Source organism: Ambystoma mexicanum, chromosome 12 (genome assembly GCF_040938575.1).
Source record: "Ambystoma mexicanum isolate Mex_15411 chromosome 12, UKY_AmexF1_1, whole genome shotgun sequence".
Lineage (NCBI taxonomy): Eukaryota > Metazoa > Chordata > Amphibia > Caudata > Ambystomatidae > Ambystoma > Ambystoma mexicanum.
The window spans coordinates 245349036-245364885 of record NC_090936.1 but is presented as its reverse complement, the minus strand read 5'-3'; the positions used below and the strand labels follow the sequence as shown (position 1 = coordinate 245364885).

The 15850-nt window shown below is 42.3% G+C and overlaps 1 protein-coding gene across 1 annotated transcript in view; it reads left to right on the top strand.

Annotated features, from left to right (window-relative positions):
• Positions 1-15850, top strand: part of SLC15A5 (solute carrier family 15 member 5) — a 435391-nt gene that overhangs the window by 229272 nt on the left and 190269 nt on the right. Inside the window, exon 3 of the mRNA XM_069628381.1 lies at positions 14307-14476. Coding sequence (XP_069484482.1) covers positions 14307-14476 — 170 coding nt within the window. The remainder of the gene's footprint in view (positions 1-14306; positions 14477-15850) is intronic.

Here is a 15850-nt window from a genome sequence, read left to right as displayed (position 1 = left end):
AACCTCAAACAACAAATAGGCTGGTCAGAAAACTCTGATCACAGGCTTGCAAAGAGGGGCAAATGGCCTAGAGGAAGGAAAGTTCATATTTGCACATATGAAGATTACCCTTAGTTTAATTTGACTGTCACAATTGTTGCATTTTCTCAGAAACCACAAGTCACACTGCCTATATGTATGTTTTATTTTTTAGACAATTTCCAGGTGATTTTGTTGAAATCAAATTCATCCACTTGTGACTTAGGGAATTTTAATGACCAGCTAAAAGGTGTTCCTTGCTGCTCTGAACATGTTCTGAATTTGAGAGCTGGCTAACTGGTGGATGGTAAAAGTAGGAATGTGGGGAGTAAATTGCATGTTCCTAAAAATTATCCTTTTTTGTAAAAAATGGTGGAAAATTACCAAACACCAGTGCTAAATGGTGCGGACCTGGCTTTCGTTTGAATTCATTGCCCATGATTAGCTAAATTGGGAAATATATACATTATGGCAGTTACTAGTAAATCACAGCGTTTTGGCACATAACACATTTTTGCAAAAAAGTTCACATGGGAGCCAAAGGGGATTTCAAATGGAAGTTGCCATATGGCTGTTCCAGACTCCTAAACCAATCTGTCACAATTGTTGCATTTTCTCAGAAACCCCAGGTCACACTGCCTATATGTATGTTTGATTGTTTAGACAATTTCCAGGTGGTTTTGTTGAAATCAAATTCATCTACCTGTGACTTAGGGAATTTTAATGACCAGCTTAAAGGTGTTCCTTGCTGCTCTGAACATGTTCTGAATTTAAGAGTTGGCTAACTGGTGGATGGTAAAAGTAGGAATGTGGGGAGTAAATTGCATGTTCCTAACAATTATTCTTTTTTGTAAAAAATGGTGGAAAATTGCCAAACACCAGTGCAAAATGGTGCTGACCTGGCTTTCATTTTCATTCATTGCCCATGAGTAGGTGAATTGGAAAATATATACATTATGGCAGTTACTAGTAAATCACAAAGTTTTGCCACATAACACATTTTTGCCAAAAAAATCACATGGGAGCCAAAAGGGATTTCAAATGGAAGTTGCCATATGGCTGCTCAATAGTGAGATCTTGATGGTGTCATCACTGGTATATAAAGTGGATGCACTCTCAGAGAAGGGAGAAGAGCTGCTAAACATTACCATCTGACAGCTGCAAGAAAACACCAAAGGATATTTGCTTAGATTGCATCTGTTGGGACTGTTTATTGCTGGAGAGGCCTAAAAAAGCTGACTGGGCCCTAAGGTGAAGAGTTGGGGACCATCTTTGAGAGTGCTTTGTCCAGACCATGCCCTGTCCTCCAAGGGGGTCCTGAAATGCAGCTGGCATTCCTGAACCTTAAACAAAGGTTTTAATTGTAAGTAGTATTGAGCCATTTGATACCAAAAGGTGGGGGGTCTGCTTGCCTTAAATCCTTTCCCTCTTTAGTGGGTGGGGGAGGGGCAAAACCATGTAGATCCTTAGCCTGTTTAACTAAAAATATTAATTTTATGAATTCCCCTTGGCGGAACACCATGGGAGATTTTTCTTAAAATTCAAAATTAACAAAGCTCATTCCCAGTGTGTGCAGAAAACTATAGACTGTAATGTATTTGGGGTAATCCTATTCGTCCAACTTACACAGAGCTTTAAGGAGAGGGGGCTGAAAATCAAAATTTCTTAAATCATCCCAATGTTTACTGTCCAACTTCCCCAACACAGACCTTTAAGTGAGGGGGATCTGAAAAACAAACCACTAAATCACAATTTTTAAGCAAAAGTGTGGGCGAAATCATAATTCCCCTATTCATTGGTACCTATCTGTAAACCAAACTGCTAGCCTTTTAAGCTCACAGGAAAATCGAAATTGCCCAGCCCTATATATCTAAATTGCTTTTTTCATTGACCACTGTCGATTATTTCTGAAAGTGAAATTGAGATAAAGAAAAGTATTGTGATTTGTGTTTTTCCCAACCAATTTGTGTGATTTAATTGTGTAACAAGACGTTTAATTCTGAGCCACAAAAATGTTGGCGTGTGTTGTTTTAGTGTGATCTCCATTATTTATCATTCAAATAAATACCAATATATGTCCTGTACACCGGCCTGGTTTTTGGCTTATTGGTAGATCAGGGAGGGGGATCCAAGGGGCATGATATGAGAGAGAAATATGACTGAACAAATAAATTACATGCAACAGTTTGTTGGGTGACCTTGATTGGAGCGGAAAGGAACACTCTGTGTTGAGGGTGGCCACTCAATACACTGTTACAGTATTATCAAATTATCCATTGCTGGTAGCTGGCAAATGAATAAAAAAATGAATATCTTGGGTTAGCTGTATATTTCACAAAAGCAGCTATTACAAAAAGAAACAAGGAATTATGTACATGTGCTACCATTGAAAGCTGACTTTTTTTTATTGTACAATGTTCATTTCTAATGATCACTTCCAACATGTATGTTGGCGATTATAAGAACATTGCATTTATCTTACTGAGCAAAAGACATTATCAAAATCTACCTTATTCATAAAAGTTATTTTCTGCAGAATGTTATTATTCCAAGATGGACAATCTGGTATACTACTGTTGTATTGTTTGAGAAAGGGGTAGGAGCCAATTAATATGTCACACTTTTGATGTGAGGCTAAAATCGTTGCAATTGGTGTCCAAGGACCTTGGAAAAAGTATTTTCTTTCCCTCGTGCCTAACTTTGCCTATTCTCAGAATAAGGCTGGTTGTGCACATGCTCAGTTCCCACTTTACAGACATCCTAAGAGAATTATATATATCGGATGACATTTTTTCATGTCCTGTACTTCCGCTGGACTACATACGTTTGGTAGATGAGCCAGTTTAAAGTTACTGTATGGCTGTCCTTGCTGGCTCCATTTCAAGGTAATGACAACGTATCCTTGGGAGACATAAAGCAGACAATCTGACATTGAGCTCTACACAGAGAGAGAAACATTTGTTCACTCTGGCATGTCGTATCTTCACATTAAATTGAGTTAAACCCTACGTGCCTTTCCTTCCTTCCCACAATGTAGCTAACATAATTAACTCATCCCATCCTGGGACATTCTTGAATGCCATCTCTTGATAAATGCATTGGTGCAAAGCATGTTCCATTTGCATCTACTTCCCTCTTCTCTACACTTCAGTAGGTACACGTCTGATTTGCTAGAAGCTAATTATGAATAACAATAAAAACATAAGTTGTCATTAGGTAGAACACTCATTGTGCTTAATATTTCAACAGAATGTGCAAAATAGCATGGACAGAGCCTTGTAGAATAAGGTATAATTTTACTCCAGCTTCTCAGTAGACCTTAAAGATGACATTAAAGAATTTGAGGGGTCCACACATGTGTTGTTTCCTTCGATACGCCGAAGGAATTGCTTTAACTTGTATTGTAGCAGGATTTACATTACTAAATTAATAAATAGTATTGTCTTGTGAGAGGGTTGGATGGCTAAACAGTTTTGAGAACATGTGTTATTTGCTCTCACCAATTTCACTCTGATATAAGTCTGATTCAGGCCGGTTGAAAATTAATTCACTTTTGACCTAACATTTGATTTAAGTAGGCTATAGCCCTGGTCAAGGTTCCAGCAGCTGGTATTTATCCTCATAGAACAATAAGCAACATAGTTTATCAAAACCTATTTTCTGACTACTTGTAGAGGTATGATGCGAGGTTATTAAGAGGTCATTATGAGACCTAATCTTCACCAGTGGTCATTAGTACCTAATCAGTTGAAATGGAGTTACACCTCAGTATTTATGAAAGGAAAGAAGCAGCATTCTAAAGTCTTAGGAGACAAGCCCAATATCTATGTAAATCTTAGACATGTAACTTTAAAAAGGGACAATAAAATGAAAATGTTCAAGTGCTAATAAAGTTATGACTAGGAAACCAGCAATGGCAAATCTAATACATCTGATTTCTTTCTGTAAAGTTAGATTGATGAGCTGCATTGTGTGAATGGGCACTGGATGGGTGGGTGGATTGTATGGAGGTGTTGGAGTATGTGCTTGCACATGACAGTGCCATTGTGCTTTGTTTGCTATGGGTAGGACATGTTTCACAGGGGCATTGCCAATCTTATTCACTTCCATGAACCTACAGATACATGGGTTAATATGGTACATTGCGCAGCACGCTTTCTGTGAAGAATTGGGTAAAAAGCCTAACAGTTTGCAATCGTTTTTTTTATGGTAACCCATGCAAAAATCCAATAGATGCAAGTCACCAACACTGCAGAGGGGTATTTCCCAATGCATTTTCATGATGTCCTTCCACAATACATTCCAGCATTAAAACATTTTTTACGCTGACTGTGCCTATACATGTGCATGCTGACTGTGCCTATACATGTGCATGCTGGCTGCACCAATACATGCCCATATTTCAATATTAGAACATTCTCATGTTTGCTTTGCACATAATGCCAGTAATGATACTGTAAGAAAACATGTCCAAGCTGCCTCTGCCAATATATGCCAGTATCCCCACATGAGAACATACTCCTGTTGGCTTTGCCATTCAAAATGGCATGCTACAATAAGAAAAAATGGCCAGACTGTTTGCACCAATGTAGGCCAATCTGTACACGTACCAATGCTTATCATGCTTGCTTTATTATAGATGCCCAGTACAAAATGCAATGCCACAGTAAGAATGTATAGCTAGACTGGAAATACAAAAATGCCAGACTAGACACATAAATAAGCACAGAGCATGTCCTGGCTCTTGCACATGCACGCCGGAGCGCTGCTTTGTCACTGCCCCATTCAGTCTAAATACGTATGGAGGCGGAGAAGCACCCATTCGCACATTTAGTTGTGCAGTTCCCCAGTCTGCATGTCCAATGGGCCTTGCAGGGCTGGGAAAGGAAATCGCCCCCGGTCCTGCATGTTCCATTTGAAATGTGTGCTGGTGAAAAGCACTCTCAAAGAGAAACTATGTTTCCATTTGAGAGAGTTTAACGCAGCTTCTCCACGAAGGGCCACGGTATGGACAGTTCATTGCCCCATCGCCCATTATGTAGGATCCACCGCTGAGCTGCATCCAAAATATATGCCTGCATTGCCATTGAAAATCATTTTAATGTGATTGGTGGAAGGTTTTGAATTAATCAGATAACAGGCAGTGCTGAGGCAACCCTCAACACGCCGTTCTTTAGCCTGTCTGCACCATTGGAAAAGATGAACAACATGTGCAAATCAATCTAGTACTGGTACAAGTGGAAGTATTCCAGCATGCACGGTTAGGCCCAAATACACCCGAAACAGAAATACAAGCATCCAGGTGCCCGGTCTGTCTAATGCACGCCAAGCAGGGCCGTATTTATTGGCAACATCACACCATGTGGTCATGTGACACTACAAACATGTTGCCAGGATTCGCACATCATGCTTAACTGAGCACCTGTACTCCCTCTAAATATGGATCTACAATAGGCTGACAGAGAGCAAGCTCAATCTCGCTAGATTTAAGGAACAACCTGTGCAAAAATGCTAGAGGAGAAAAATCTGATTATAATCCAGGTGCTACTGTATAAGTATTGCGCAATAAGATATATGTGACAGCACAACAATTAACAGGAAAAGAAAAACCCAAAGGACAAAAGTAACTGTCTCTCTGAGGACATAGCTGTAGCGTGTGGACAAACCATAGCTCCAGGGAGACTGAATTTAATTAGGAAGTGGCTGACAATGGAAAGGCAACAAGAATGGTGGCTGGTAAAACATCAGTGAGAACAGAGACAATGAACACCACTCATGCTGACGTAAAATGGCACCCTGGTAAAGTTTCAGCTAGGAAATGGCACAATTAAGGGTCTCAAAATATAACTTACTTGCCATTTATTTATTTATTATTTATTTTTTAGGCTGCGCCACTCACATGTATAGACCTCAAACAGGGATATAAACACTTTTTCATATTTTTCACATTATTCACAAGGGGAGGCTCTTTATGAGCGGGTTTGTGTGTTTTACAAATATAGGTCAGGGGCGAATGCTTATTCGTAGTTTAACTATATCTACTGATTTAAGGCAGTTTTAGGCTATGCTGTCTTTCACTAGTACCAGGGCTTAATTTGTGAAAATAAATAAGTGCCGGGGCTCACATAATTTTTGGCATGCCCAAAATATTCCAGGATGGTCTGCTCACCCCCCACTGTTTCCACCACCCACAGCTGCTCCCCATGCTGTCAACATATATGGGGTTAAAGCTGCAACTCCCACTGGTTTATTGTGGTTGACGGATGTTCTCAGTCACTATGGCAAATGTGGGATTTACCAATACCAATCAATATACACATAATAGACCATACTTGTGTCCTGACATGAGACAAATGTTTAAGTTTGTCTTTGAACACAATCATCATTTACATGTTGCCCTGATTCCATAGGTGTTTATTATGTAACTGGCAGTTAAAGTAATAAAGTTGCAAAACACCACATTATAATCAATCCGTGTCTGAGACAATAAGTGCCAGGGCTCAGAAATGAGGGCCAGGGCTGAGCCCTGGCAAACACCCCCACAAATTAAGCACTGACTAGTACCTAATGTGACAAGGCCTGTTAGACGTCCCAGTCAAGGGTTGGACAGAGCTCAACCCCTTGAACCCAGGTGCGAGAGTGCCTGCAGGCAGATCCCCTCCCAGCACCTCCTTACCAGCCCCAACAGGACTCCAGCCCAACTGCGTTGACTGGCCCCACCAGGAGGCGGGATGCCGGATGGGGTGTTGCTATGCAGTCGGATCTGAGGAAGACTTGGCTGCAACGCTGGCCCTACACAGCAGCCAGCAAGGTGACAGCCCTTTGGGAAGGAGAGGGCAGAGCCAGCCCAACAGGGGATACCACAGGAGATGCACGAACTCGGTGCAGCATTCCAAAAAGAAGCACAGCTCCAGCAGATTGTATCTGCTGGAGTATGGAGCTTGCAAAAAAGAAAGACCCAACTAGCCCACCAGGGAATATTAAACTAAAGAAAATAGGCTTGCAAGAAGGCCATAAAAATAGAGAACCACAGTTCCCTAAGGGCTATGGCGCTGCCCAGATCAGGAATGTGGCAGGGACGCATAAAAAGGGGTTGAGACTTATAAGCCCTTATCATGCTTCCTAAGACCTCCCCTAACACACCACCACAAATCAGGTGAATTAATTGGTTAGGGGAAGCTGGCCAATCCAGTGGGAGGGTAATTTCAGGTGTAGCTTAGGGATGGTTTAAGGGTGGGTTGTACAAGAGTGAGGTCAGGAGGTGAAAGGAAGAGGACTGAGAGACCAGAGGAGGACAGAGCGGAAGGAGAGTGGCAGTGATTAAATAGAGGGGCATGTGGAGTGCCTGTGTGTGAATGAGAGGCGTGAGTGAAGTTGTGATATAACAGGAGTAGAGAAGATGGAGGTAGTGGTAATAAGTGGAGGTAGTGGTAGTGCTAGTGGTAGAGTGGTAGACGGATTGAGAAGTGGTAGTTCGGAGTGTTGGTTTAAATGAACTGTAGAGGGAGTGAGAAGTGTTAGTTGACATTGAAGGAAGTGCATAGTAAGGGGGCAGAGAGACTGAAGTTGTAGATGCAGTGGTAGTGAAAGAAGAGTAGCAGTTGGAGGTAGAGGTGGGAGTACTAGTGGTAACGGATGCCCTAGAAACCTTAAGGAATATTTTGAAAAGAATAACACTACCATAAAGCATATTTGTTTTCTGGCAAGTCATGAAGGCATTGCACGTAAAAGATTTATAAAACTCAAAGCCCAAAAACATAAAGACAATTGGAAAGAAGTGGATGGAGATACAACAGAGGTGGAATTGTAGTGAGTATTTGTAGTAGAGGGGCAGCAGAGATGGTAGTAGTAGAAGTAGCAGAGGAGGAGTTAGAATAGGAGAAGCAGTAGTATTGAAGAGATAGTAGCAGTAAAGCAGGAAAGTGGTAGAAGAGATGGAGTGGTAGAAGAAGAGATACAGTAGTAAATGGAGTAGCAGAATGGTAGTAGGAGGTAGAGGCAGTAGTGAGTGGAGGAATAGTTAAGGCAGAAAGTAAGAAGTGGAAAGAATCTAACATCTAATTGTGGAGGAAGGCGGAGTGTAACAGCTGAGGTACGGTAGCGTGGAGGGGAGGAGAACCCTGTGGGGACACCAGCTTAGAAGGGCATGGTGTGGTTGGGCATGCAAGGTGAGAGAGACTGACCTCATAAGTGAAGCCATCATCCGAAGCTCCCCTAGAACACTAAGCAGGGCTTAGCGAGGGACAAGTAGAAGGCCCCTAGAGAGTCAGTAAGCCAACACCTTAGAGTGACTAGCATGATTCTAGACCTAGTCCAAGACAGTAGGGGTTACCATCTGCTAGACCTAACAGTGGTTAGGGAAAACTAGGTTAGTGTGGCAGTAACCCAAGGGAGAAGAGCTAGAGAGGGACCTCCCTCGAGCCAAATTCCTCAAGACCTTGGTTTTCCCTTAAATCTTAGACTATATCGGCCAAGCCCAACTCGTCTGTATAAACCCAAAATAAACACTGTTGGAGCTCCAGTTGGTGCCTGCGTGGCTCTTCTGGTGATGCCCCATCACAATAAGTTCTGGTGATGTGCCAGTACAAATGTTGGAGAGCTCGCCTAGTGGTGTGGCCAAAGTGGCTGTGCAAATATGGATCCCCTACTAAATATTATCTCCTAGAATGTTAAATAAATTAATAATCCTGGGTAGGACAACACAATACTGTCTGAGACACCTCAGAGCTGATGTAGCATTGCTTTAAGAGACATTTATTTATCTGATGATGAAGCCATACATATGAATGAATACTGAATTTGAGAAGAGCTGCATGCAACACATAACACCAACTTGAATTGTCCAATAGTTCTTGAAAGCACATTTCCTTTTGAATAATTTGGAGATGGGAACAAAGACTCAGTCCAATTACTTCATGAGCTCCTGACCAGGATGTTATTGCTGCAAACAGACAATGGAGTGATTTCAATAGACTCCTTGACAAATGGTTAAACATTGGCTCCCATAATAATGCAAAGAAAAGGAAAGATAAAACATCCTGAGCAAACCACTATCGAAATTCAACTTCTTGTGGAAAGAAACTACACATTTCAATCTGCTTCTCAAGACATTTTGTCCTGCATTGGCCTAATCCTGCACGCAAAATTGCTTATGCAATCGGTACAGGACACATTTATTGGAATTGACACTCTTCGGACCGCCTTCCAATCATTACGCAAGTGAGTCTGGGTGACAATGACAAAACACGGATGCCCAAGAAACCTTAAGGAATATTTTGAAAAGAATAACACTACCATAAAGCATATTGGTTTTCTGGCAAGTCATGAAGGCATAGGCATGTGAAAGATTTATAAAACTCAAAGCCCAAAAACATAAAGACAATTGGAATGAAGTGGATGGAGATACTGGTAATTTGCCTAAAGGAACTCTTGACAGCTTATGCTTCCTACAGAAATTTGAGAAATTGACGAGTAATACATTTCATTAAAATATACAATAAATAAATACCTTATTGCACAAACTGCAAAATACCTTTTCTTTTTTCCAGCGATGATACTGAGAAAATGGAGACAAGTTTGGCCCTTTCGTTGCCTACCACCTGAAGGAGTATATCGAAACAATCATGGAAGAAAGCAACATGGAACTACCACTTAGCAAAGAAATGACAAATTAGAAATTCTACAGCACCAAATCAGAAAATTAGTAGGACATCAAAAATGTGTTGCCGGACAGTACAGTGCAATATGTTACACTGCAGGAAAGGGAAACTCTCCAACAATCATGAACAAATTGGCATGGGCTATCTCAAGATCGCGTAGAAACAAATGTCTGATCCCCAGTGGACTTGCATCAAAACTCTGCTATTAAACTAGTGACATTTACACTATAAACTCCATGACATTTACAATGATGGAATGTCATCAGACGGTATCCATAATGCCTTCAAGGAATCCACAATGAATTTCATCCCAAAACAGGGTAGACTTTGCATGATATGTGGCAACTACAGGCAAATACAATATATAGGACTTACGCAGAGAGAAGAATCTTAACTAACATCCAACCAAAGATGATTGAGATTGTGATGCTGCAACTCTTACATCCTGAACACACGTAGTCCTGTGAATTGGAAAGCCCAACACCATACTATGTTGTTACAGGCTTTAGCTACCACTGGAGCAGAGTGAAAATGCAAGGCACCCTCCGCAGTGTCAACACAGAGAAGTTGTTCACCAAAATGAACTCGGGCCTCCTCTTCCAAACTCTTTCCCGGATAGACTTTGGAAGAGTCAGGTGTGTAGCTGTTGAGAGGCTTTTGTGAGTGAGGGTACAATGGGAAAGCTGAAGGTCAACAGTACCATATGAGAAGATATATGCATACAGTCAGCACAAAAGAGGGGTGTATATTGTCCCTGATCCTCTTTGACCTGGTCCTTGAAATGCTTGCCATAAAAATCAGGGAACACTTAAGTCTCACAAGAATCATAATAAACCATGGAACAGCAAATATTCTCTCTGCACTAATGTCATGCTCCTCATTCTGGGGGATACAGATAAAAGTTCTCCCTCGAATACTAGAGATACTGAATGTTTCTGATAGGCAGACAGGGCACATGAATTACTGGGGTAAATCATGAATTATGCCCATTAGCTATTGTCTGCAAACTGGAACATATCTTGGGGAGCAATTCTAATTTTGCTGTATTTAAGAAAAACACAGGGAGAATAATGCATTTATGGCACAAAAATGCTTAGAGATTGTGCATTCATAAGTACAGAGCAGAAGACAACAGTCCTTTTCAATGGGGTAAGAGAGTAACAGTGGAAGACCAGTTGATGGTGATGGAGGTGGTAACAGTAACCACGGACAAAGCAAAGACGTACCATATATTCCCGGGTAAGGGAAGAGAGGACAAAGTGTTAATTTTTGGGATGCAGAGGATAGGGGAAAGTACAGTGGGCATGGCCTAGTTTCGAAAGGAGAGAGGCAGGCTAAGTGAAGTGATGTTAGGATGGTGCATATTCCAACAGCAGGAGGGCTGCTTCAGGGTTGGATTTGAATAGTGGTAGAGAATATGTTGAGCAGGGAGAGAGCAGAAATGAGAAGGCACACAAAGGGCTCGAGTGGTGGCCAAGAGCTGGGCCTGATCAAAAGGCTTGCTATGAAGTACAAGGTTATCATCTTCCCATGCTATATGAACAGAATTGTGTCTTTTAATGGTGCACACTACTATAATATTACCCAAGCTATGGATAGATGGTTTACTTTGAAAATTGGACTATTGAGTAACATAAACCTGATTATGATGCTCATCTCACCTATATTGCTGTGTGTTCAAACTCTCCAATGACAAAAGCAAAGTTCGCAGATACTGACATAAGTTTGTTGACTTTGTCCAAGAAAATAAGTAAACAGGTCTGTCACTAAAGAGACTGAAAGTCCTGTAGCAAAGGGTGGCAATGGGTGAGTACAACCAAAGAGAGGTGTTGGAGCAATGTGCTGGTTCTAACTAATTCAACAGACTCTCAAAGAGGTTATGTTTGTCTTGAAGAGGACATGCCACTTGAGGTAATTTAAAAATGTTGTTTCTGTAGCGTCTCGGGAGGATAGCTCAGCAGCAACCTGCTCGCCTTCGAAGCAAGACAACACAGAGCAACACAGGTTTGATCCCGGGTCCGCGCTTCGAAACCTCTGGGTATTAAGCGTGTTATAAATAACCTATCATATCATATCATATTAGCCTGAGTCAGCCCACCTGCACAATGTGAGCATAGCAAGAAAGACTCTAAAAAGGGCCAAGAGTGGGAACAGCGACCTAGGGAAAGCAATTCTATAGAAACATCCTTAGATTTGCATTCAGAGCAAGCCATGGCATTGGCCATCCTGTACGAGCAGGCACATATGGATATTAGGTGACATCTCTCTCTAGAATGGATGACAGCCTCAGTGAAGAGTTGCGGGTGGCCTATAATCTTCCAAAGGAAAAGAATTGGAGCTTTGTGGATCCTTTAACAAACTTCTGTAACATCAGGGAATGATCCATTTGTGATGTTGCTTAAGGTTTTCTCTGGGGGAAAAACTGGACTGCCAACTGCATATTAAAAGCAGAGAAGGCGTGTCCAATGGATGAGGCAGAAGGAAGAGTGAAAGGGAGCAGGGGGTCGGGGGTGCCCGGGGAGAGCGTCCACCAAGTAAGAAGCTATAGGGTCAGGATTTTATTTTTTGTTTGGAGCTATGAGATATAGGGGTAGCAAGTGCAGAGGGGAAATAATACTAATGTGAAGGAAAGTATGATCAAGTGTGGAGGTGTCAATAGGAGGAGGTTGGAGGAGGCGAGAGAGGAGGTGTCGAAGACAAGCTCAAGAGTATTGCCTTCGGGCAGGGTATGTAGTTGTGAAGGGAGCTAAGGGAAAGGCCATAGAGGGTTGAAGGGTGTGAGAAATGTTGGGGAAATTAAAGTCATCCGTGAGTACAATTTGAATTCCAGCAGGCAGGAAGTCAGGTAAAAGGTTGAGTTCAGAAAAGAAAGTATTGAGACTAGTTCTCCAATAGTTAGCAGATAAATAGGAAGCTAATTGGCCCTTGTGGAAACTAATATTTTCCCAGCAACCTAACACCGTATGGCAATGACGTCATCACGTGGTGACGCACGCTGTGTACAACACAACCACGGGTTGCTTGCCACTCTGTTTATTTAGCCGGCAGGGGTGGACTCTGGTCCTCCTCAATGATTCATATTTTGGGGTTATGTCAGTTACCTTCTCTGCTTCCTAGGACCTTCCTGTTTAAAAGGACTTCCGTGTTTTCTATAGAATCACCGCGCCTGAAGTGGATTACAGACTTCACTGGATTTCAGCTCTCCATTTTGGTGTGGTTGCCTTTCAAAGACTTCGGATGTACTTTTGTTTTCCTTGTTGTATGGATTTCTGGACTGTCTATTCACCCGACTTCCAATGCCCCTGGCCTTTGTACACATTTCCAAGCTTTTCAGGTGTAGTGGGTTTTCTTGTCTTATCATTGTACCTCGTGCCTTTTCCATGCTCTAATTCTGTATTCTTTTTTTTCCTGTTGCAGCGTTCTGATGGTGGTGCACGGTCAGGTGATCCTCCCCACTTCAGGGGACCTGCAGTTGTCTGGTGGTTGTGTTATAAGATTCCTCCAGTCTTCTGTGGTCAGTTGAGGTTTGTTGAGGAAAAGCAACAGCCCTCTTGTCAACCCCGACAACTGGTCATGAACTCTGTATATGATTTTTCTCATATCTGGCAAGTGATAGTATATCTGCTATCCACCTGCAACCATGTTTGTCTAATTTACCCTCTTTTGAAATCTGATGTAGAAATGATATGTTCTCTGCTTTTGGTGACGTTGGACCTGAGCACTCGTGAATCATGTCCCAAACATCGGACAATAATTTATTAAGTTTTGTGCAATTCCCCAGAATAGGTACCAAGTCCCCATAATCTTGTTCACAACTCCAGCAGTTATTGTTGTTAAATAGACCAAAAGTTTGGAATTATATAGAGGGCCAATACTGTTGATAATATTGTTGTGTTTTGTTGTTGCTACACTTTCACCTCTAAAAAAGGTCATTGCTGGCAGACTGGCACGCACCCGTGCAAAGTATGACTGAAAATGTGCCTTCACTCTCTTCACATGTTTGAAGAACCTCTTCTAGATTCCAACATGGCATGAATTGCCACACAATGTCCATAATGCGTGGGTCCCCAATGGTGGGCAAGTGATACGTCAAAGCCTTCATGTTTGCTCAGTTGTCCAAAGACCTCTAAATATCTCCCGCAGTTTTGAGTTTTCTGCTCATCTGCCTGACCTGGCATTTGGGTACAAGCTTGCTCAAAAGCAAATAAAATAAGCACAATGGTGTGTCCATTGAGTTTTCCTAATGGCTCTAAAATATCTTGCGCTGCAGCCAGTAATGCTGAGCCTCAAAGAATAAGCCATGGGATTTTGAAAAATGTGTACATTTTCCAAATTGTAACCTAAATACTGGGCAGGAAAAAGTCCGCATTTCAAAGTTGAGCTCTTGCAGAGATTGTATACCATCATCTGGGGCCCCCACACCTTAGGGAAAAAAGATCAAAATGAACATTCAAAGGCGTGAAGCTACATCTAGAAAATATATGACCATTTCAAGAACTTTTCATGGATATTGAGTTTTGGTACCAAACCACATCGATTGCCTTTTGCTAATCCTGGAATTGAACTTGTGTATACATATTGGCCAGCACAGCTATTTGGATGACGGGGTTGTCTCTTTGTTTGCTTCAGGTTCTACTGGCTGGTGAACCTCAACTCTGCAGTTGTCTTTGTAGGCATTGCCTACATACAGCAGTCAGTGGCAAAGAACCTTGGTTTCCTCATTCCATTCATGTCCGTAGTCATGGCCCTGATAACTATTCACATGGTGAGAAACGACCTCATTTATCAACCTAAGAAAGGTAAGAGACCAGTGTCTGTATACAAATGTTGTCTCTGTGTATTTGCATGCACCAGTTTGAGGAAGACTCTAGATGCATCTGAACTTGATATCGGTTTCAACATGAGGAATGGTAACGTGATACACCATGGGCTTCATTATAGATCGGGCGGTCTGGAATTAACAGTGGCGGTAAACCCACTGCCACTGTTAATTTCGGACCGCCCGATCCCGAGTCCTGCAGGCAGGAGGTGGCGCTCCCGCCAGGTCTGACCTGGCGGGTTTACCACGGCCCGCCTGCAGGCGGACGTGGAAACACCAGCACCATATCGAGATGGTGCCGGTGTTTCCACTTCCCCATTCCCATTGAGTCCTATGGGACTCAATGGGAATGGGGATTTACCCCATTCCGCCTCCGGGATTCCCAGGACACCAGGGTCGTAATGCCCTGGTATTTCCGGGAGTCACGGAGGCGGAATGGTAATACGAGTCCGGCGGTAACCAGGCGGTTTTACCGCCGCGGTTACCGCCGGACTCGTAATGAGGCCCCATGTATTGAAAAACTCAGAAGAAGGGGAAGTACTCTGGCCCAGTTTTGGAGGTCACCCTACATATCCCGCAAGGTGTGTAGTGGGGTATTAGCCTATTTGACCTAAAACAATTGACCTAATGACCAATTTGATCAAATTTTGCATCAGTGATTTGGCCTTTGGAGCAATTTGGATGCATATGTTGCAAAATACCAACCCTGGAGAGCAGGGGTTGCCGGGGTGTCCCCTGAACTCCATGTTTGATATTTAGCAATTTTCGGGGGACAGAGGGAAGGGGTGTTCCCCGCTTCCTTAAAATTGGAGGCGGGGGTACAAAAAAATGCATGTGTGTTTAAATTGGGCACAAGCAGATAAATTGTGGTCAGGTTGCCGCGATAAAAAAAAAAAAATTGGTCAAACACACCCAAACCGTGTAGTGGTACATTGTGGCAATGGAAAAAATAACGCCCCCAACCCTTCTCATATGACAGTATGCAGAAATGTTGCAAGATGTGTCGCCCCTTCAAACTTTATTGAAGAAATAATGAACAACACACTACTTGTGCAAGATAGGTTACATCCCGCCATTACTGCGCAATCACTAAAAATTGACGTGTGCCTAGATGCCTTCTTCCTGTGTAAAAAAGTGTAGCAATCCGTGCTGCTGCCATTGAATAGTGCAAAAAAGGGCATTCCAGTAGCAGGCTTAAATACATTCAAAGGCCTTAAATGAGCAGCATTGCTTAATGATTTGTTGGCGGGAACAAGTGTTACCTGTACTGTGACAGCATAATACTTGCACGCATTACTTCCTTCCATCTTAAGCCGCGCACCTAAGTACCTTATTAGGACATGATCATCTTTTT